Source organism: Neltuma alba, unplaced genomic scaffold, assembly GCF_004799145.2.
Source record: "Neltuma alba isolate B1F8T4 unplaced genomic scaffold, ASM479914v2 tig00013282_pilon, whole genome shotgun sequence".
NCBI classification, from domain to species: Eukaryota; Viridiplantae; Streptophyta; class Magnoliopsida; order Fabales; family Fabaceae; genus Neltuma; species Neltuma alba.
In genome coordinates, this window is record NW_021637570.1 from 9,283 (window position 1) to 31,498 (window position 22,216).

Here is a 22,216-nt window from a genome sequence, read left to right on the forward strand (position 1 = left end):
TAAAGCCTTAAAATAAGTCTTTTTTCTAATTTAAAATTTCCACGAAATATATTTGATCATATCTAATTCAAAATCAGTCAAATCATCGAAGGTAATATGTATGTTATAAAAATAAAAATGACTTACAGTTCTTTTTTACTTCTTTATTATCCATTCTTCAAATGTATGTAAATTATTTATTAAAACCTAAATAGAAACGATTAAGGAAATTATAGCAGAAAAATCACTTTTATATCAACCACCTCTATATACATATATATATATATCTCCGTGAATCACATATTTCCTTACTCTCACCGTTTTGGCATATACAATTTCAGAACAACACGGCCAAAAGCACCAAAATCTCCACATTCTTCGTCTTCCTCTTACTGGTTTCTCTTCCAGCCCTAGTTGTTTCGGAGTGTACATGTGATCAACAAGATGAAGTCGTTGGTGACAAAGCCAGGGCTCTTCGTTACAAAGTAGCAGCCCTAGCTTCTATACTCTTAGTTTGAAACTTAAAGGACTAAAACTAAAATGAAGATAAATTTGAGGAATCAAAGTTTGTATCAACCTATAATTTATATATATTTGAAAAATGAATAAAGAAGTAAAAAAGAAGAGTAAATTATTTTTATTTTATATAACATATTTATTACCTTTAATGATTTGACTGATTTTGAGTTGAATATGAGCAAATATATTTCGTGGAAATTTTAAATTAGAAAATGACTTATTTTAAGGCTTTTTAGGAAAAGAAAGGTAAGGTTCTTATATATATGATTTTTTTTCAATTACATAAAATTTTTAAAATGAGTTTTATTATTTATGATTAATAAATTAAAAAGGAAATTTATCATTGTTTTCATATTATATATAAATTGAAATCGCAGCCTACTGCACAAATATTATTGTCCCATTCTTTTCATTTTCCCTTTTATTTTTAAAAAAGGTAAATCTAAATTTTGCAGATCACGGGATAGAAGAAGACTCAAGACTCTTGGTCTTAGGGGATGTTTGGGTGATAAGCCAAACCATGGTTTGGGAAAAAATATATACATAGACACAGATGAGTGGCGATAAACGTCGACCTTCCAATACGTTGTCGAGTGAATATAATATTCAGGCAAAATAGTTTAAGTGTTTTATATTGATATTGATGATGAATTAGTTTTTTGGAAATTAAGGGAAATTACTTTTTTACCCTTATGGGCCAAAAAATTTTCCCTATAAATGTTGAGATTCTGACATATATATTGTCGAGGGAATATAGTATTTAGTTTAAGTATTTTATATTGGTATTGATGAATTAATTTTTATGGAAATTAAATAAATTACTCTTTCTCTTTTTTTTTTCCAAAAGAATTTTTCCTGTAGAGACCAGATTACATTGTTTTTCCCAAAATCTTTTTATATTTATTATTTATACACACACATTATTTATTCAAAATATAAAATAGGATATCAGCATATCTACACGTATTATATTTATAATATTATTTTTTAATAAAATAAAATATGAATGTAATTAAAATAATATTATTTATTTAATATATTTTAGTGTCATTTTATTGATTAATAATATCTATTTAATATATTAATAAATTGTTTGTCAGATTAATATTTACAATATTATAAATTAATTAGATTACATGTACTATTTTTCATTAGTTTAAAAATTATTTTATTTTAAATTAATCATATAATTTTAAAGAGCTTATTCATAATTTTTTTTACATTATGTTTACTGATGATGATATAATTTTATGGAAAAATAATAGACTAAATTTTATTTTTTATATTTTCATTTCAAGGTAGTATTGAAAAATTATAACATCTTATCAAAATAATATTCGCACCCCAACGTCTTTTACGTTAACACACACATATATTAATTTATATATTAATATAATGTTTAGAAAAAATGGAGAAAATAATTTATTTTTTTTAATTAATTATCTAATTTTTAAAAAATTTATTGAAAATAATTTACATTATGTTATCAGTTTTTATTATATTAAATTTTTAATTATAAATTTACATTATGAAAATGGAATATCATTAACTTTTATTTTATTTTTTTCATAAAAAAAAGGATACATTTAATGTTTTGAGATGTCAAATATTATATTGAAATAAAAAAATTATATTTGTTGATGAGAAAAAATAGTTGTAAAAGGTCCCATTTTAAGCTGCGACTCTAGAAGTGTGACTTTCAGCGGCGATAATTAAGGTCGCACTTAAAACTTACACTTTTAATGACAACTTTTAAAAATCACTGCTAAAAGTATGATTTTGTGTGACTATAATTGAACAAAAAATATTTTATTTAAACAAAAAATTATATTTGTTGGTGAGAAAAAATAATTGTAAAAAGTCACGCTTTAAGCAACAACTCCAAAAGTGTGACTTTCAGTGACAACAATCAGATTTGCAACTAAACCTCGGACTTCCAACAGCGACTTTAAAAAATCATTGCTAAAAATATGACTTTCTACGGTACCAATTGAAATCATAGCTGGAAGTCACTTTCTTTTGATCATTTGTAAATTATTGAAATTCATTTTGTCAATTGTATTTTATATAGACACATACATACAACATATTAAACTTTATCCATCAAATTAGTAGAAAAATGATTTTTAAGTAGATACTAAAACTAATAAAAGAATTTATATATGTACTCCTTCAGTCTTTGATGTAAGATCTAATTAACTAATTTGAGTAGATTAAAGATGTTAGTTAAATTAGTTAATATGATTTTTTTTTCATGCTCCCTCTACTACTTGATCATTGTTGAGGGAATATCCATAAGGTTAATTTGGTAAAAAAACGATAAACATATGAAATAAGTTTTACATATAAGACTCACATCGACCATTTAATTAGGTTTTATATTAAGTATAAGAAGAGTATATATAGTACATAATTGTAAATGTATAATACATTTTAATTAAAGTATTGATTTAAACATAAACTCTACGAAAGTGAAACATTATTACTTTATTTTATTTTTTATCATAAAATGATATATTTAATGTTTTGAGATGTTAAATATTACATTTAAATAAAAAAAATAGATTTGTTGGTGAGAAAAAAAATAACGATCTTATAACAGTGAGGTGAAATGGGATTATTAATTTGTATGAAGAGATTGAAAGAGAAGAAAGGAAGGACGCTATTGGAAGTGGAGAAATGTTGGGCTTTAGGAGGAAGAAGCTAATACAAAAGCTGGTGATAGATAGAAGAACTGAGGGGAATGGGTTCAGCGATAAGATACTAACATACAGGACAACACGGCTAGACGGTTATAAGGACAGAACACATGATTTGAAGTAGATGAGCCAGCAGGAAAACGTGAACCCATATTATTAGCAGTGTCCCCATTATTCAGTTGTATCTCATACCAGCTTTCGGGTTTCCCCACGTCACTGCACCTTCCCACAACAGTACCCCCAACAACTCTGGTCGTCAGCGCATCTTTCTGTGGTCACTATATGCATGCCACAATCTCGCTGAATAGGTTGCTTTTTTTCTATTTTCATAAAATCATATAACGACCTTTACCTTTCTTTTCCTAAAAATTAAAGCCTTAAAATAAGTCTTTTTCTAATTTAAAATTTCCACGAAATATATTTGAGCATATCTAATTCAAAATCAGTCAAATAATCGAAGGTAATATATATGTTATATAAAATAAAAATGACTTACAGTTCTTTTTTACTTCTTTATTATTCATTCTTCAAATGTATATAAATTATTTATTAAATAGCAAGTATTAAGGAAATTATAACAGAAAGATCACTTTTATGTCAACCACCTCTATATATATCTCCGTGAATCACATATTTCCTTACTCTTACTTTTACTGTTTCGGCTTTTCCAGTTCATAACATTTCAAAACGACATGGCTAAAAGCACCAAAATCTTCACATTCTTCGTCTTCCTCTAAATGATTTTTCTTCCAGCCCTAGTTATTTCAGTGTGTACATGTATCAACAAGACGAAGTCGTTGGTGACAAGGCCAGGGCTCTTCGCTGCAAAGTAGCAGCCCTAACTTCTATACTCTTGGCGAGTGCAGTCGGTGTTTTTATTCTGATCATTGGAATGTTTGTGCCGGCATTAAGTCCTGAGAAGAACATCTTCCTTCTGATCAGGGCTTTTGCCGCCGGCGTGATCCTATCCACCAGCTTCATTCACGTCCTTCCTGACACATTCGAGAGCTTGACTTCCCCTTGCTTGAGCGAACATCCATGGGGAGATTTTCCTTTCTCTGGTTTCGTATCCATGTGTGCTGCCATGGGAATCCTAATGGTGGAATCTTTCGCCACTACGTATTCCAATAATGGAGACCAAGAGAAAAACACAGGTCATGTTCATACTCATGGGTCGTTGGATTCTTCTACTCGTAAGATAGTCATATCACAGGTGTGTGTATGTGTTTGTGTGTGTGTGTGTATATATATATATATAACTCCCACTCTTTAAAATTATACGTTATAGGATGTGAATGAAGGACGTGAATATATGCTTCAGGAAGGACGTGAATGAAGCCGGTGGATAGGATCATGCTGGCGGCAAAAGCCATGATTAGAAGGAAGATGTTCTTCTCAGGACTTAATGCCGGCACAAACATTCCGATTTAATGACGGAGTCAAAACTCCGACTGCACTCGCCAGGAGTATAGAAGCTAGGGCTGTTACTTTGTAGCGAAGAGCCCTGGCTTTGTCACCAACGACTTCGTCTTGTTGATCACATGTACACTCTGAAACAACTAGGACTGGAAGAAAAATCAGTTAGAGGAAGACGAAGAATGTGAAGATTTTGGTGCTTTTGGCCACGTCTTTTTGAAATGTTATGAACTGGAAAAGCCAAAACAGTGAAAGTAAGAGCAAGGAAATGTGTGATTCACGGAGATATATAAAGAGGTGGTTGACATAAAAGTGATCTTTCTGTTATAATTTCCTTAATACTTGCTATTTAATAAATAATTTATATACATTTGAAGAATGAATAATAAAGAAGTAAAAAAGAACAGTAAATTATTTTTATTTTATATAACATATTTGTTACCTTTAATGATTTGACTGATTTTGAGATGAATATGAGCAGTTATATTTCGTGGAAATTTTAAATTAGAAAATGACTTATTTTAAGCCTTTTTAGGAAAAGAAAGGTAAGGTTCTTATATATATGATTTTTTTTCAATTACATAAAATTTTTAAAATGAGTTTTATTATTTATGATTAATAAATTAAAAAGGAAATTTATCATTGTTTTCATATTATATATAAATTGAAATCGCAGCCTACTGCAGAAATATTATTGTCCCGTTCTTTTCATTTTTCCCTTTTATTTTTAAAAAAGTAAATCTAAATTTCGCAGATCACGGGATAGAAGACTCAAGACTAGTTTAATGTATACATAGACACAGATGAGTGGCGATAAATGTCGACCTTCTAATACGTTGTCGAGTACGCGAGTGAACATAACATTCAGGCAAAAAAGTTTAAGTATTTTATATTGATATTGATGAATTGGTTTTTTGAAAATTAACTAAATTACTTTTTTACCCTTATCGGCCAAAAAATTTTCCCCATGATTGTTGAGATTCTGACATATATATTGTCGAGGGAATATAGTATTTAGTTTAAGCATTTTATATTGGTATTGATGAATTAATTTTTATGGAAGTTGAATAAATTACTCTCTCTCTCTCTCTCTTTTTTCCAAGAGAATTTTTCCTGTAGAGACCAGATTACATTGTTTTTCCCAAAATCTTTTTATATTTATTATTTATATGACATAACGAAATATTATTAAATTAATTAAAGAAGTCATATTTATGAATTTAAAATAAATTAAATTACAATTATCAATAAAGCAAAAAAAATAAAGTCAAATATTGAAATTAATTGGTTATCGATTAAAAAAGTGTTTTTATAAAGGGGACGTGGAATGTTTTATAAATTTTAGTGGATGAATACCTCTAACATTAAATTCCAAATCCCAAATTAGTCTCCTGAAATAAAAAAATCCCAAATCAGTCTATGAGATTCAAAAGTTGAGTGGAATGACATTAATGCCCTTCACTTTTTTAAAAAAAGAAAAAAAAAAAGCATTCTCCCTTCATCGTCACCATCAATAGCCACCCCCACAAAAGAATATATAGACAGACATCGAGCCATTAAAGCATATTAATAAAATAGTATAAAATAATACATAAGATATATAACCATAAAATTTTCATCATATCGACAATAGATTAGCCATTAACTATAATATAAATAGCTATTAGAACCATAATACTACCTCCGATCCTTAATATAAGACCCTATTTGACTTTTATTTTGGTCTTAAATATAAGACCCAAATCCACTTTGTCTCTTATATTTATACTTTTTTTTTTCAAAAGTAGTCCTTCTAACAATAATAGTTCTAGTCAATACACTTGATTAGTAAGGATATTTTAGGAAAGATAACACCTATTTAGGATAAATAACTAACTCAGCTTATTTCCTTAATCTCCTCAAATTAGTCAATTAGCTCTTATAATTAGAATCGGAGGTAGTAGATTAGTAGAGTTACCTCTTCTCTATTACCAACAAGTTTAAAAAAGTCGTGATGTAAGGCACTCACTATCAGTACTCTTCTTGTTAACCATCACTTTCCCCGTCTCTGTCACTTCTGTTTTTTCTGTGTCCGTTGCATATGTATGTCCAAAGCCATTCATTTTTTTTTCACACAAAAAAAAAAAAGAATGAGTGAGTTTGGGAGACCGATTTTGATAATGGTAGCATCACTGCTTAGTACAACTTTATAGTGTCTCACATCTTTAATTACTAACTGATGGATTAAGTATCATGTAGAAATGCTAATATGTTAGTTTAGTTTTAGTGGGGTATAATAAAATAAAATAATGTAAATAATTTTTCACATCAAAATATCTAGTAATTATTAAATTAAATGATTCTTTGAAGATACTTGATGATGATTCATCAGTCAAGCCTTAACGCTGCTCAAATGCTTTCTACGTACAGGGACTATTTGCTTGAGCAAAATTAGGATACGAAGAGAATCACATTCCGATGTCATGTATTCAGCAATACATGCCTTGCAGAAGTTAGTGAAAAAGACATAGCATGACTTAGTTTTTGTGTTCTTTTCTAATTGTTAATTCACCATGATAAGCAATATATATATATATATATATTTATAGCTTTAGATATATTCATTTCTCCTCGATATATAATAAACCCACTGTGATATGATGATGATAAGTAAATAATAAATTGTAACTCTTGAGTTTCCACTTTTCAATGATAATTGATAATACAAACTGCAACGGAACTTTACTTTTCTAACATAAATTAGATAAGACAAATTAAAAAAAGCAGAAAACTAAGGGAAAAAAGAAGAAGGGATGTTGTAGATACTAAAGCAGCAACTAAAGTAGAGAAATAATATATGACATTAAGTTGAAGATGGCGGGTACTATTTTGCGTTCTATCAGCCAGAAAAGTCCGCAGCTAACAGATGAACAAGTCCGATATAGATTACAATATGTCTGCATATAATAATATTCCTTCAACGATGAAAGCATTCGACTGTACTCATCATATATACTTTCGTTCAAAGTTCCTATTCCAGTAATGTCTATATATATATATATATATATATATTGATTCCCACTAGAGCAGTCAGAGCAAAGAACAATGCCAATAGTTTTGTTCTTGAATTTGGCCTGCAATGAAACTACAAGACACATCACCACAATAGGCTCATTGCAGGCCAAATTCAAAAACAAAACTATTGCGCAGTGATGGCATCGTTCTTTGGTCTAATTAACGATTCATGGGAATGGCCATTAGAGTATGAATTTCCAAAGTGTACAATCAATGAGAATAGTCAGAATGCTTAGAAATATTCAATGCAACGTCTGCGTGCAAGCATCAAATTGTAATCTATACGGCACTCGTTGATCTTTTAGCTGCAGAATTTATGGCTGATAGAATGCAAAATAGTACCCGCCGTCTTCAACTTAACTCAAATATTATTTCTCTACTTTAGTTGCTGCTTTTAAACAGCAGCCAAAGTAGGGAAATATTCAACCTGATATATAGAAGCAGGTTGAGTGAAGGAACGAACTGGAGCTTGGGGAAGAAGAAAGTAGAAAGGAAGATAGTTTCGGTAGAGAAATTAATGTTTCCAGATGAAGACACGGTGCTCAGAATCGGGGTAGAGCATGATATATAAATAGGCTTTACACGTTAATTAACGGCGAATCATCACATACATGGGAGAGAATTCTGTCAAATCTATATAACGCCGTCGTCCTTAAAGCATTAAATTAAAATATGAAAGCATGCATCATCATAGATATCTGATTCTGAACAATTATTTATATATCAAATAATAATGGTTTAATTTATTCTTCATCTATTTGACTCAAAGTTGGCCTACGTACCTTTCAAGAGATCATAAGCCTTATACGTATCAGTGCGTTTTTAATCCTCCCCACACGCGCGCGCGCGCGCACGTGTGTGTGTGTGTGCATGTTTATTTATGAGATCCTAAGTATCCGACAAGGGATGTGTGTGTGTGCATGTTTATTTATGAGATCCTAAGTATCCGACAAGGGATGTGTGTGTGTGTGCATGTTTATTTATGAGATCCTAAGTATCCGACAAGGGATGTGTGTGTGTGTGCATGTTATTTATGAGATCCTAAGTATCCGACAAGGGATGTGTGTGTGTGTGCATGTTTATTTATGAGATCCTAAGTATCCGACAAGGGATGTGTGTGTGTGTGCATGTTTATTTATGAGATCCTAAATATCCGACAAGGGATCCAATGCAAATGCGATAAAGAACGTTCATCTTTTACTCTAACCAGAAGCAACGTCACCTATGAGATCGCAATCCTAACAACTTATTGATGGACCACCAGTTTATCTGCAATATAATTGAATTTTTAGTGATTATTTATTTGCTACCAACGCAGAAAGCTAATAGTCGAGGAGCAGAGGAATTTATAGTCAGCAAATAACTAAAGACAAAAGCTAATAAAAATTCATCTGCCCCGATCTAATAAAAAGCTAATAACTAAACACATTATTCACACTATAATATGATACTCAAAAGAAGTTGTTTTTTTTTTCCTTTGGTCGGCTTGCATACAGTGAATCACTCGAGACCTATTGTAAGTCTCTTATTTATTAGAATAATTGGACACAAAACTCATCTCACTACTTACTTCGTATATCATAAATCACGATTAAAAACTGCTAATAAGCAGTTCCAAATGAGCCCATAAAAAGCAAATAAAAATTGTAAATCTGATGCACAATAAGAGTTAATTAGCCAATCCGTGTATAATAATGTAACGTGCTATCCCATCATGTCTAATTGGGTATCATGATTTGAGGTTGCCACCTCAAACGCAGCCTTAACCTATGAAGTTGACCAATGACCAAGTCGCAAGGTGGCCTTCCTAATCAAAAGCCCATTTGGGCTTAGGAATAAAAGCCATTAATTTTTAGCCCAAGCCTCACTAGGCCAGTACAGGGACACGATGGTAAATTTGTGATAAAATCTCAACAGAATTGTCATTTCACTTTGTTTCCCTTTTCCCGCCAAGACTGGCGGGGGGAAAGGGCATTCCCTCTTTTTCCCTGTATAATGCTTGTTCTTTTCTTTCCCTTCCCGTGTGGTATCTGGACTTGGATTCTCTCTACTACCTTCTCCATCCTCTTCTCTTCCACTATCCTTTTTTTCTCTTCACAACCATTGGATCAAAATTCCAATGTCCAGATTTAACATCTTATAAAAATAATGTTATTAAAAAATAAATAAATAAATTTAAATTATTAAAATCTGGCCTGAACAATTTACAATTGTAATAAAAAAATTGCTCTATAATAACAGTCTATAGTTGTGAACTGTTCAGATTAGATTTTAACAGTTTAAATTTATTTATCTATTTTTTATCATAATATTTATTTTTATAAAATGTTATAAAATATTAAATCTGGACCATTGGAGTTTTGATCCAATGGTTGTGAAAGAAAAGGAGGGTAGTGGAGGAGAAGAGGATGGGAAGGTAGTGGAGAGAATCCAATTCCATGGTATCCAGGGAGGAGTTGGGCCCCCTAAAAAGTTGCCTCATTATATTCTCAAATGAAGAGGGTGTTTTTTCCGCAAAACGAGGTAAACTCCTCTATATATTGCTTTATAAACTATAAAAATACTTCTGAAACTATAGTTTAATTTCCATCCAAACACTTCTGAAATCGAAGTACTTCAATAATTAGGCCTCAATTGCATTATTGCATTTCCCCTCGAATCACTCCAACAAAATCTGAACTGAATTACCTAGGACTTTGGTGCTACATAATCTCAAGAGCAGCATCCTCCTCACACAAGTCCAAAACCTGTGACGCTATATATTTTTTGGGTGGCTCTTAATATATTGAGCTATTTTTTTTCTTTTTGATACAATATTTTAGGACATGAATGATTAAAAATTAATTTATGATATCCGATGTTACTGAAGTTTTTTTTTTTTGGGTTTCCCACCGGTATCCTAGCCAACCCCTCAGGGACAGATGATCCAATCTGGATCTATCCAATTACAAACCAGACTAATCCGGATCGTTAATTGTAAACATCTCGATGAGTGGGATAGCTGGCCAGGAAACGCTTTCCATGCCTAAGCGGGGATCAAACGTCCCCTAATGTGGTTAAGGGAGGATGAGCCCCTTTTCGCTCAACCACACGCTCTTGGTTACTAAAAAAATAATTCAGTATGCTAGATGCTAAATACTGAGCGTTATTAAAAGAACATTTTAGAATACCAAATGGACCAAAATTACTACCTCAGGTTCTTAATATAAGCCTTTGTTTGACTTTTGTTTTGTTTCTAAATATAAGACCCCAATCCACTTTATCTCTCATATTTATATATTTTTGTCCCAAACTAGTCCTTCTAACAATGGTAGTTTAGCTAATACATTTGATTAGTAAGGATATTTTAAAAAAGACAATACATATTTATTACAAATAACTAACTTAACTTCTTTTTCTAATTTCCTCAAATTAGTCAACTAGCTCTTATAATTATGAGCGGAGGTAGTATTTTACAATATTAAGTGCTATTAAAAAAATTACCGAAAAAGTACAAATGTCTACTTACTCAAAAAAAGGTGCCTAAGCTCAATTATTTTACACGAAAATATGTAGTTGAACGCAAAGGATGACAACAGGCACTAGGGGGAAAATGAGAAAAGCTGGTCCCAAAAGATGATGCAAATTAAAACGTACAAGTTGAGTGAAATTAAAAATTGTGACGACCCATATTATGCGGCGTACGTGAGTGTGATGAACATGTTTCTCTTGTCTCCTCACACAAGTCCAAAACCCATGACGCAATTTTTTTGGGTAGCTCTTAATATACTGAGCATCCTTTAAAATTATATTCTTCTGATCATAAATAGAAGACTCATTTTGTAATATATGACTACAAAATGGGTCTTATATTTAGAACCGGAAGGAGTACGTTATATATTTATACTATAAAATGAGTTTTATATTTAGGATTGGAGGAAGTACATTATAATGATATTAAAACTGACTTATTAGTATGATCTGATTAGTTAAAAATATCTTGTAATTTTAAACCTAATTAAGGAGTAACTGATATCATCTTAATCTGTTTTTTCTGAGCATTATTTAGTTAATTAGAAAGATGTTATATATTAATGAATGGATGGTGAATATATATATATATATATACTATTCTGTCTCTTATTATAAGATCCTTTTAACTAAATTATGCAGTTTAAGAAAACAGTTAAAATTAGTTAAAAGTAATTAATATATAACAAATACAGTTTTTTTCCAAATATACCTCTATATATAAATGGATAAATGTGAGAGAGTAATAATGAGATAAATGAAGAAAGAAAATGTATTAAATACATTAAATTAGAGATAAAATAGGTAATATTGTATTAAATGCTCAGACAAACTTAAAGAGGATCTTATAAAAAGGGACAAACACATTCAAAAAATTAGATCTTATAATAGGGACGGAGGGAGTATATATTATTGGATGAAGGTATGGAGATGGGGATACTAGTGCGCTCAGTGACCATAGGGATTTCTTTGGGAGCATCTCGAAGTGCCAAAGCCATAAAGCCTCTTGTTGCTTTGACTTTTCATCAATTCATTGAGGGCATGGGCCTTGGAAGCTGTATTACTCAGGTAGATAACCAATCCAATGAGCTTAATGTATTCACTAATTAATAATTGTGTTTATTACAAATATAATGCATTTAGTTTTTTTGTCAAAATAACGTATAAATTAAAGTATAGTAGTTAGCATTATTAATAAGAGTATCATCAACAAATACTCCCTCTAGTCTTTATTTATTATAAGAGTCCTTCTAGAGAAAATTCTTGATCCTTTTTATAAGATCATTTAATAGTTTCAATGAGTATTAAATGCTTTTATCCATATATGCCCTTATTCAATGAGGGTAGTGAGTTAATAAAAATTAATACGATGTTGAAATTTAGTGAATTAATGAGGATTGTATTGGAAATCACTTGAAATTTATAACAAATTTAGTAATTTTAACTATTTTTATTAGTACATGTGAATTGGTTAGTGGGTTTTTATAACAAGTGCCAGGTGGAGCAGTTCCACAGCTTCCACCGATTTGTTATGCATATAATATAAAATATAAGGGGAAAATAATATAATGATTTTTTCCTATTACTGCAGGCGAAATTCAAGAACAAAACTATTACAGTGATGACTTTGTTCTCTCCTCTGGCGACTCCACTAGGAATAGCCATTGGAATGGGATTTACGAATGGGTAAAATGAGAATAGTGAGAATGCTTTGATCGTTGAAGGAATATTTAACGCGGCATCGGCAGGAATCTTAACATATATGGCACTTGTTGATTTCTTAGCAGCTGATTCCATGAACGACAGGATTCAAAATAATATCCTTCTTCATGGCGCAGCAGACATTTTTGTGCTTTTTGATGCTGGTTTTATGCCCCTTTTAGCCAAATGGGCTTGAAGCTCATTAATTAGTTTTTCTTAGTGAACTAAGTGCTACCTCCAGTCCTAATTATAATATCCTATTTATAGTCTACAAACGAGCTATAGGTAGTATTTAATACTCCCTCCGTTTCTTATTATAAGAGACGAATAACTGAATTACGTTGATAAAAAAAGCAGTTAAAATTAGTTAAGAAGAATCAATGTGTAAAAAATATAATTTTTTTCAAAAATGCCATCATTAATAAGGAGAGAGAGCATGAGAGAGAACAATTAAATTATTGAAAGAAAGAGAAGTGGGAGGGAGAGAGAGTGTGAGTTGGAGACAATAAATATAGGTAAAATAGGAAATCAACACAAAAAAGTAGAGACAACTTTTAAATGTCTCTTATATATAGGAACATGCCATAAACATCAAATGTTTCTTATAATAAGGAATGGAGGAAGTAATTCTTTGGGAGATGAGTGTGAGGGTTAGTTAATGCTTGTTATTATTACATTTTAATAAGAGATGCATATTGTTTCTTTTTTGTTCGTTTGTGGCATATTTATTTTCAAGAAAATGAAAGTCAAATTATAACGAGATAACACTCAACATAAAACTTATGTAGAAGAGCATATTTTCCTTTTTCTTTTTGTTGGTGATTTATTCTGAAAATTAACCAAAAAATCAGAACAACATTTTGGTATGTTTTATTATCCTATATTTTAACACATAATAATAGAAAATAGAATCAAACAAATCCATAACTTGAGTATGTAAATACTACCTCCAGTAGTAAATATAAGAGTTAGTTGGTAGTTCTAAATATAAGACCAAAATCCACTTTGTATCCTAAATTTATACTGTGCTCTAAAAACTATCCCTATTGATTGTAAGGTGTTTCCACCCAAATATAGTTTCAATATGCAAGATTGAATGTGGGTATTCTAAGAAAGTCAACATACATTTATTATAAATAACTAACTTAAGCTAATTTTCTTAATCCTCTAAATTAGTTGTCTAGCTTTTATATCAATGACCGAAAATAGTAATTATTTACTGATTCTAGCAACTAAATACTACCTCTGTTAATTGACTAATTTGAGTAAATTAAAAAAAATTAGTTAAGTTAGTTATTGATAATAAATAAGTGTTATCTTCTCTAAAATATCATTATTAATTATATGTATTAGTTAGAACTAGTATTTGATAAATATAACATGAGCAACTACTTCAAGGATTATCTTTAAAAAAAGATAAATATAAAAAATAAAGTGAACTGAGATCTTATATTTAGAATCAAATTAAATGTTAAATTAGATCAAAAGTACTATTAACTGCCTCTATTATTGGACTTGATTTTTATTTAGCTGTACGGGCTATATTTATCTGCTTAGCAAGAGGGATTCTCTACGTAATTTTGTTTGAAGGAAAGGGGTAATACTTTTGCGTCTCGTCCAGTCTAGTTATTTTTAATATTACCAAACTACCCTTATCGTGTTTTCTTGTTCTCAGTCATCTTTGGCATTCTGATTATAAACACTTATAGTCACATTTTACGCATGTCAAAACAAAAGTTTTTTCACGTACTTACGTTGTATTTCGTAAACTATAATTAAAAATTTATTTATAAATCATTTTAATAAATCCTAAGCAGCCCACAAAAGCACAGCGCATTCTAGCCATCCAGTGACCGCCCGCAGTTCTTCGTGCTCTCCGGCGACCTTTTCAATCGCTCACAGAATTCTCAAAGTCTCTTGTAACTTCAACTTTATTTGTTCAAACGCCCCAACGATTTGTATACGAAATCTCTACTTTGTCAAATATTTATTATACTTTCCAATTTTTTCAAACGAAAATTAATGATAATTTCTGCTGTTTCAATTATTTCTGCTGTTTCACTCGTTTCTACTTCACACACGCATATATTATCAATTTCAATAATAATTGCACATGAAGAGAGAAATAATTTGTACACATGGGACCAGCTATTAAATAAATTTATCTATTATTATTGAATATATTATATTGTACATATATTAGCTATTAATTATAAAATTATAGCCCGTCAAAAATTTATAAAATTATAATTTTACGTATTAAATGTCATTTGTAATTATATTTTATAAAACCTTTATAAAGTTTGGGGGAAAAAACTTCAAAAGACAAAAGTAAAATTATTTATGTAAAGATATTTTGTTCTCTTCTCTCCTAAGAGATTCTTATTATATATGATGCTCTATCTTTTTCTTTTTGTTTTTTTTACTAGACATAGATATCATCTTATTAAAGGTAATCATGTTCAAAACACTGTCGGACACTAAATGTAAACGCTTCTCTCATTATAACCTCTCATTTTAAATGTTACATCGTTTTCAATTTTCATTCATATGGTTGCATAATATTCATTCAAAAATGAAAAATCACACATTAATTAATTTTTTGTTAAGGATGTGATTTAAATAAAAAAATAGGCAAAATGGCAAATAAAGACCCTAAGATGTGAAATTGTGATTTGGGACCCTCAATTTGAAAAATAAAAAATAAAACCCAGTCTCATATTACCAATCTTAATGAAATATTTGAAATACCCCTCAGCCAAATGACAAGTAGTTGAGAATAACAAGTTGAATATGACAAATTGATAAGTTTTATATAGAAAATAACAAGTTTATAATTAGAGACAATAATTTTGGTAAATTGTCAGGAATAATAAGTTGAGTATGACGAATTGAAAAATTTTGTATATGTAATAACAACTTTATTAAGTAGTTGGGAATAACAAACTAATTATGACGAATTGACAAGTTTTGTATAGGAAATAACAAGTTCATAATTAAAAATAGCAAGTTCATGTTTGGAAATAACAAATTAATGCTTGTCAAGTACTAACAACATTTTGCAATACAAACAAAATATTCTTCATCAGTAGTATATTAATGACAACATTTATTATGAAAATAACAATATTTTTATGGCCAATAACAAAAGAACCAATATGACTGTGATAGCAACTATTTTTATAATACGAACAAAATATTCTTCATAATAATAGTCTTTACCATCATCTGCAAAACAAAACTTCTTGCCATAATCAGCATAATAACACTCTTCATCCTCCTCCTTGTCAATTTTCCCACTTTGTTACATATGTGAACATAACATGGGATAGCCACCATGAAACTTGAAACAAGCTAGATGCGGTCAAGAGCTGCATAATTGGTGATATGGGACAGCCACCATATGTGAAAACTTGAAACATGATTTGTGATAGGCTTGGTCCTCCATTGTTACCTACACGGCCACATCCAAAATAATCTGAGAGGCACCCGATTGTAGAGAAAGATACATAGAGACAAGGGTTCTTGCTTGGCACCGAAACTCTTCACAACTGATTCAAGCTTGGCGGAATCAACAAAAGGGTTGGAAAAGAGATTGATGTGTGGGTAGTAGCGCGGTGGAGTAATTAATTACATGATAAAATTTGAAACATGAAAAAATTTACAAACATGATAAAATTACATGCATGCTCTTGCTCGATACTTAACCAGAATTAAAGACGTTTTCAGAAAGAGAAAAAAATTTTGGAGTTGCAGAACGAGATGGGATGGAAGAAAGAGAAGAAGAAATAGAGTATTTTGGTCTTTTCCCTAACATTTCGTAATTCATATTTAAGATCTGGTCCTGATAATAATTATGAATTGAAAAACTCAAATTGTAATTTTACATATTTCAGGGTCTTTTTGTGCGGTTTTTCCAAAAAATTAATTTTTATTTAAAATGAAATGCTTCGTTTTCTAAGATTTAGCGTGTAATCATCAACCTCAGTTTTCTTAATTAATTAATTGGCTTAAATTTAAAAAAAAAAATGCTGCATGATACAGGGTTCATTATTTCTGCGGGCTCCCGTTGACATTAGATCCTAATTTAACGCACACTTAATTGAACTTAATATTTTATTTGTTCATATCGTGGATGTCGACATTTAACGACACTACTGATATTGCCTGCTCTGAACTTGAAATTAAATCATCCAATGGATTACATGTATTTCTGTGCCAAATACAATAACGTTGCGTTTTCAATTCGCTAAACTTTAATCAAATCACCCTAATTTCTTCACTCTTCTTCCAATAAATAAAAATCACGCGGCACCAGCAGCACCAATAATAATAATAATAATCACTTGTCTCTTTTTTTGTTTAACACGCACTTTATGTTGCTTTGATTTTTTTCCCCATTGTCTATGGCAAAAAGCACCAAAGTCTACAGCTTTATTTGGAGCTTCTTATAAATATGTTCATATAATTTGAAATAAAATTCTCCTCATACACTTACCTGGTATTCTGTAAATTAAGATTGAAAAATTAAACAAACACAAAATCTTCCTTTTGCTAGTGCTTAAGTGCTTAGCTTTTTTTCTCCCCAAGAGTGTGCATGTGGTAGAGAAGAAGAAGAAGAATATCGCGATATGAGGCTAATTAATGATTAACGGGGTGTGAGGTCCAACAAGAGTTGATCTAGTTGCTAAAAAGCTGGCTCATAACTCATAAAGTTATAATTTTGAATCTCATTGCCAATATAAAGATCTTATTGCTAGGTGATATGTAGCGCTATCTGAATCTGGAGGCATGTTATGGCTTTGGTGAGTTCCTAAGACCTAACTTACATAAATTTTCTTATAAAAAAAATGGAGTATGAGATAAAATTGAATGTAAAAAAAAAAAAATCACAATACAAATTCAAAGCAAATATGGATAGACAAGGAAAAAGGGAGAAAAGTAGACAACAGTGGAGTGTGAAATGGATACGAGGAAAAAATAAAACTTACATTGATGTGCGGGATCACTTCTTATGGACTCCTTGAGAATGGTTCTGATCTAGTTCATGGCCTATTAGAAGTAGAAGAATGAGAAGAAAGCTCAATGGGTAGTACAACCATACCTTAAAAGAGTGTTCGTATTAATTTTTTTTTAAAATAATTTTCTAATATACAAGATAAATATGTGAAAAAAAATTTATCTTGACTTGTGTAAAAAGATTTTACTTTTCATGAGAAACTAGTCCAAAACCGTGCTTTGCTTCGAAACACAATACATTTTAGAGGACGTGAAAATCAAATCAACATGTCTCAGTTACTCCCTCCGTTCCTTATTATAAGAGACGAATAACCGAATTACGTTGATCAAAAAAACAGTTAAAATTAGTTAAGAACAATTAATATGTAAAAAGTATAATTTTTTTCCAAAAATGCCCTCATTAATAAGGAGAGAGAACATGAGAGAGAACAATGGTAATTTATTAAAAGAAAGAAAAGTGGGAAGGAGAGAGAGTGTGAGTTGGAGACAATAAATATGGGTAAAATAGGAAATCAATACAAAAAAGTAGAGACAACTTTTAAGTGTATCTTATATATAGAAACATGCTATAAGCACCAAATGTCTCTTATAATAAGGAACGGAGGGAGTAATTCGGACTGCTTCGAATTCCAACCAACAGTTTCAAAACTTAATTTGTTTTGCATTGATGAGGCAAAAAAACCACTTCATTTTCTAAAATTTAAAATATAATAATCACCAGCATCGGTATTCTTAAAACCATATTAGAAGAAAAGATTTCAACATGACAGAGTATGTGTTCATGCGTGCACCCCCGTTGACATTAGATTAGATAAACAAACTTAAACTAAATAGGATCTTGTTAGTTCATACATCTAATGTCGACATTTGATGACACCTCATCATTGAGTACTACGAAGTCGGAATCAAATCATCCAACTGTATATACAAATCGCCAATTTTTCTCCGTCAAATATTGTATTTTTAATTTGTTCAACATTAATCAAATCGCCAAGTTTTCCTCTTTCTTGTTGTGCCTACAAAAACCACCATATGATTCCTCTTAAACCCACATTATCTGCTTTTAACTTCTAGCTTAGATTCTACCTTTTCAAAAGCCATGACGAGAAGCACCAAAATTATCACATTCTTCATCTTCCTCCTTCTAGTTCTTCTACCCCTCGTTGTTTCAGAGTGTACATGTGAAGATGAAGAAGAAGATCGTGACAAAGACAAGGCTCTTAGGTACAAGATAGGAGCCATAGTTTCCATACTAGTTGCCAGTGCAATCGGAGTTCTAATTCCGGTCTTGGGAAAGTTTGTTCCGGCATTAAGTCCCGAGAAGGGCATCTTCTTCTTGATCAAGGCCTTCGCCGCCGGCGTGATTTTAGCCACCGGATTCATTCATGTGCTCCCGGAGGCATTCGAGCGCCTGACATCTCCATGCTTGAGCAATCATGTATGGGAAGATTTTCCTTTCACTGGTTTTGTGGCCATGTTTACCGCCATAGGAACCCTAATGGTGGACGCTTTCGCCACTGCGTATTTCAAGAAACTTTATATGGAGAAAGGAAAGATGGAAGCGAAAGGAGATGAAGAGGAACACACAGGACATGAAGGACATGTTCATCTTCATGCTCACACAACACATGCTCATTCTCAACAGCTCCTAGTTCGTCAAAAAGTCATATCACAGGTGTGTATTATATTTTATATATGTATATGGAAAAATTATTTTGTTGTCCCAATGAAGGAATATAATACCAAAAAAACCCGTTGGCCAAAAAAGAAAAACCAAAAAGTCCTATGATAAATAATGACAAGTTTCAGTATATATAATAAATTAAATAACAATAAGGTCCACGCTGCTAACTTGTTTTAATAATTTTTTTATGGTTATATTCTTGTCTTGGTCCTCAACTATTTTCCCTATATATTAACTGTTGACGTCATGCGGGTCTCTGATAGTTTCTCGGGTTTACTGTACTATTGAGTGGTGAAACAACTGAATGTGTTTTGAATTGAATGAATATATATAATAAATGTAGGTGTTAGAGATGGGGATAATAGTGCACTCAGTGATCATTGGGATATCTTTAGGAGCATCTGAGAGTCCCAAAACTATAAAGCCTCTGCTTGCTGCTTTGACTTTTCATCAATTATTTGAGGGCATGGGCCTTGGAAGCAGTATCACTCAGGTACCTACCTCATTCCTTAATATCTTTAGTTTTCATTGCTATATATAAATGATAAAAAATACACCACGTATTATTCTAAATATAAGAGCTAATTATAAGTTTTGTTTGATCAAAAATATAACTCTAATCTATTTTATTTCTCATATTGATTTATTTTTTTCCTTAAAGTAGTCATTATGATAATTGCATATATTAAGAAATTTCTATTTCTAATGCACATGCATGGAAAAGACAATACGCCCTCCAGTCCTTTTTTGTGTGTGTGATGAATACTTATTTATGAGAAATAACTAACTTAACTAATTTGCTTAATATTTACAAATTAGTTATCTAACTTTTATATTAATAACTAGAGGTAGTATATATCACTAAAAAAAAGAAATATAGAAAAATTATATACGTTATTTTCATGGCTGGGTTATTTATCATTGAATTGTTGAAAACTAGTTGTATATTTTCATTTGTTGCTATCATAACAAGTAGTTGTCCAACATGACGGCCATTTTTAATTGAATAATATTTGTAATAAGACTAATTTTGTTATTAGTTCTTTAATTTTTAAATGTTATGAACATTTTGTAAACGCCGGCGCCTGTTTTTTTTACCATATCCTCCTCATTTAATTATTCATTTCAAGTGTATTCTTGTTGTCTTCCATCTACAGCGTCCCTTTCTGCAGCTATATCATCATTTTAATATACATCAAACAAAGTTCCAAGCAAAGAAAACTCGTACTCATGTTGGATCATTGTCGCCGAAAATGAATACTATACATCCGGTCCTCAAACCATAGAAGCTAATTAGGGGTTAGATTTGATCCTACATAAATATTTTACCCATTTTATCTTTCATATTTATCATTATATTTTTTTTTCAAACTTATTTATCTAACTTATAAAATGATATTTCAGGTAAAACAAACTTATAAAATGATATATAATCTAATGTTATACATGAGTACTTCGATACTTAATTTACTCAAATTAATTAAGTATTTGTATGTTAACAATAACATCCAAAATATATAGAAATTGTGCATCCTTGTTTTCGAGACAAATTGTTAATAAAGATGTTAAATTTGACGCTCCCTACTCAACATAAATTAATTTTAAATATAAAATGATTAAGGATTGAGGATACTCTAAGTTAAAAAAAATAAAGATAAGTTAACTTTTCTTCGAGATTGTTGCATAATTGCAGGCCCAATTCAACAACAAAACTACAGCAATAATGGGATTGTTCTTTGCTCTGACAACTCCGGTGGGAATAGCAATTGGAATGGGGATCAGTAACGTGTATGAAGAGAATAGTGAAACTGCTCTTATTGTCGAAGGAATATTTGACTCAGCATCGGCAGGAATCTTAATTTATATGGCACTTGTTGATTTCTTAGCTGCCGATTTCCTGAGTGATAAAATGCTCAAAAACATTCGTCTTTTACTTGCAGCCAATATTTCTCTACTTTTAGGTGCTGCTTTGATGTCTCTCTTAGCCAAATGGGCTTGATATACAGCCTGTTTGTTTCTTAGTGTAAATGTTAACTCCGTGTGAAAAAACTAATATTTTCTTGGTGTAAATTTTTTTTTTATTACATATGGATATCCTTCTATTAATGTGGGCATCTCTTTTAATGGGGATTAGAATATTAATTTGCCATGTTGTTGTGAGGGACTAACCCTAAGCTCCATTGGTAATACTTTTTTCCTTTAAATTTAGTGTGTTTTGATTGAGGAAAATCCATGAAAAGGAAATAAAAAATGAATTTTTTCAATGAAATCATACTTTAGCTTTATAATTTTTATCATTATTTTAGGTGCTGGTCTCTTTTAGCCAAGTGGAACTCAAGTTAGATAATTAATACTCCTTTGATTCTATTAATAGGACAGAAAGAAAAAACATTTTTTGGTCCTATTTATAGGATACTAAGACAAATTTTGTATATGGACGTACAATTTTACCCTTCATTTATTATTTTGTTGATTTTGTTTATATGAGGTATAATATATGCTAAATAAGGATAAAGTTGAAAAGTTATTGAATTTCAAATGAGAATTAATGAAGTTTAAAGTTTTTTTTTAGTTTGTGTGAACATGTTGGAAATAAATTATAAATAGAACCAGAGGAGTATAAGCGTTAGATAAT

At 30.7% G+C, this 22,216-nt stretch overlaps 1 protein-coding gene and 1 pseudogene across 1 annotated transcript; both read left to right on the forward strand.

Annotated features, from left to right (window-relative positions):
• Positions 1 to 320: 320 nt before the first annotated feature.
• Positions 321 to 13,074, forward strand: LOC114736022 (zinc transporter 1-like; annotated as a pseudogene).
• Positions 13,075 to 18,996: 5,922 nt separating this feature from the next.
• Positions 18,997 to 21,580, forward strand: LOC114736023 (zinc transporter 5-like). Its single transcript, XM_028923812.1, has 3 exons — positions 18,997 to 19,572; positions 19,925 to 20,074; positions 21,275 to 21,580. The coding sequence occupies exons 1-3, from the start codon at positions 18,997 to 18,999 to the stop codon at positions 21,578 to 21,580; spliced, it is 1,032 nt and encodes a 343-aa protein (XP_028779645.1).
• The last annotated feature ends 636 nt before the right edge of the window (positions 21,581 to 22,216 follow it).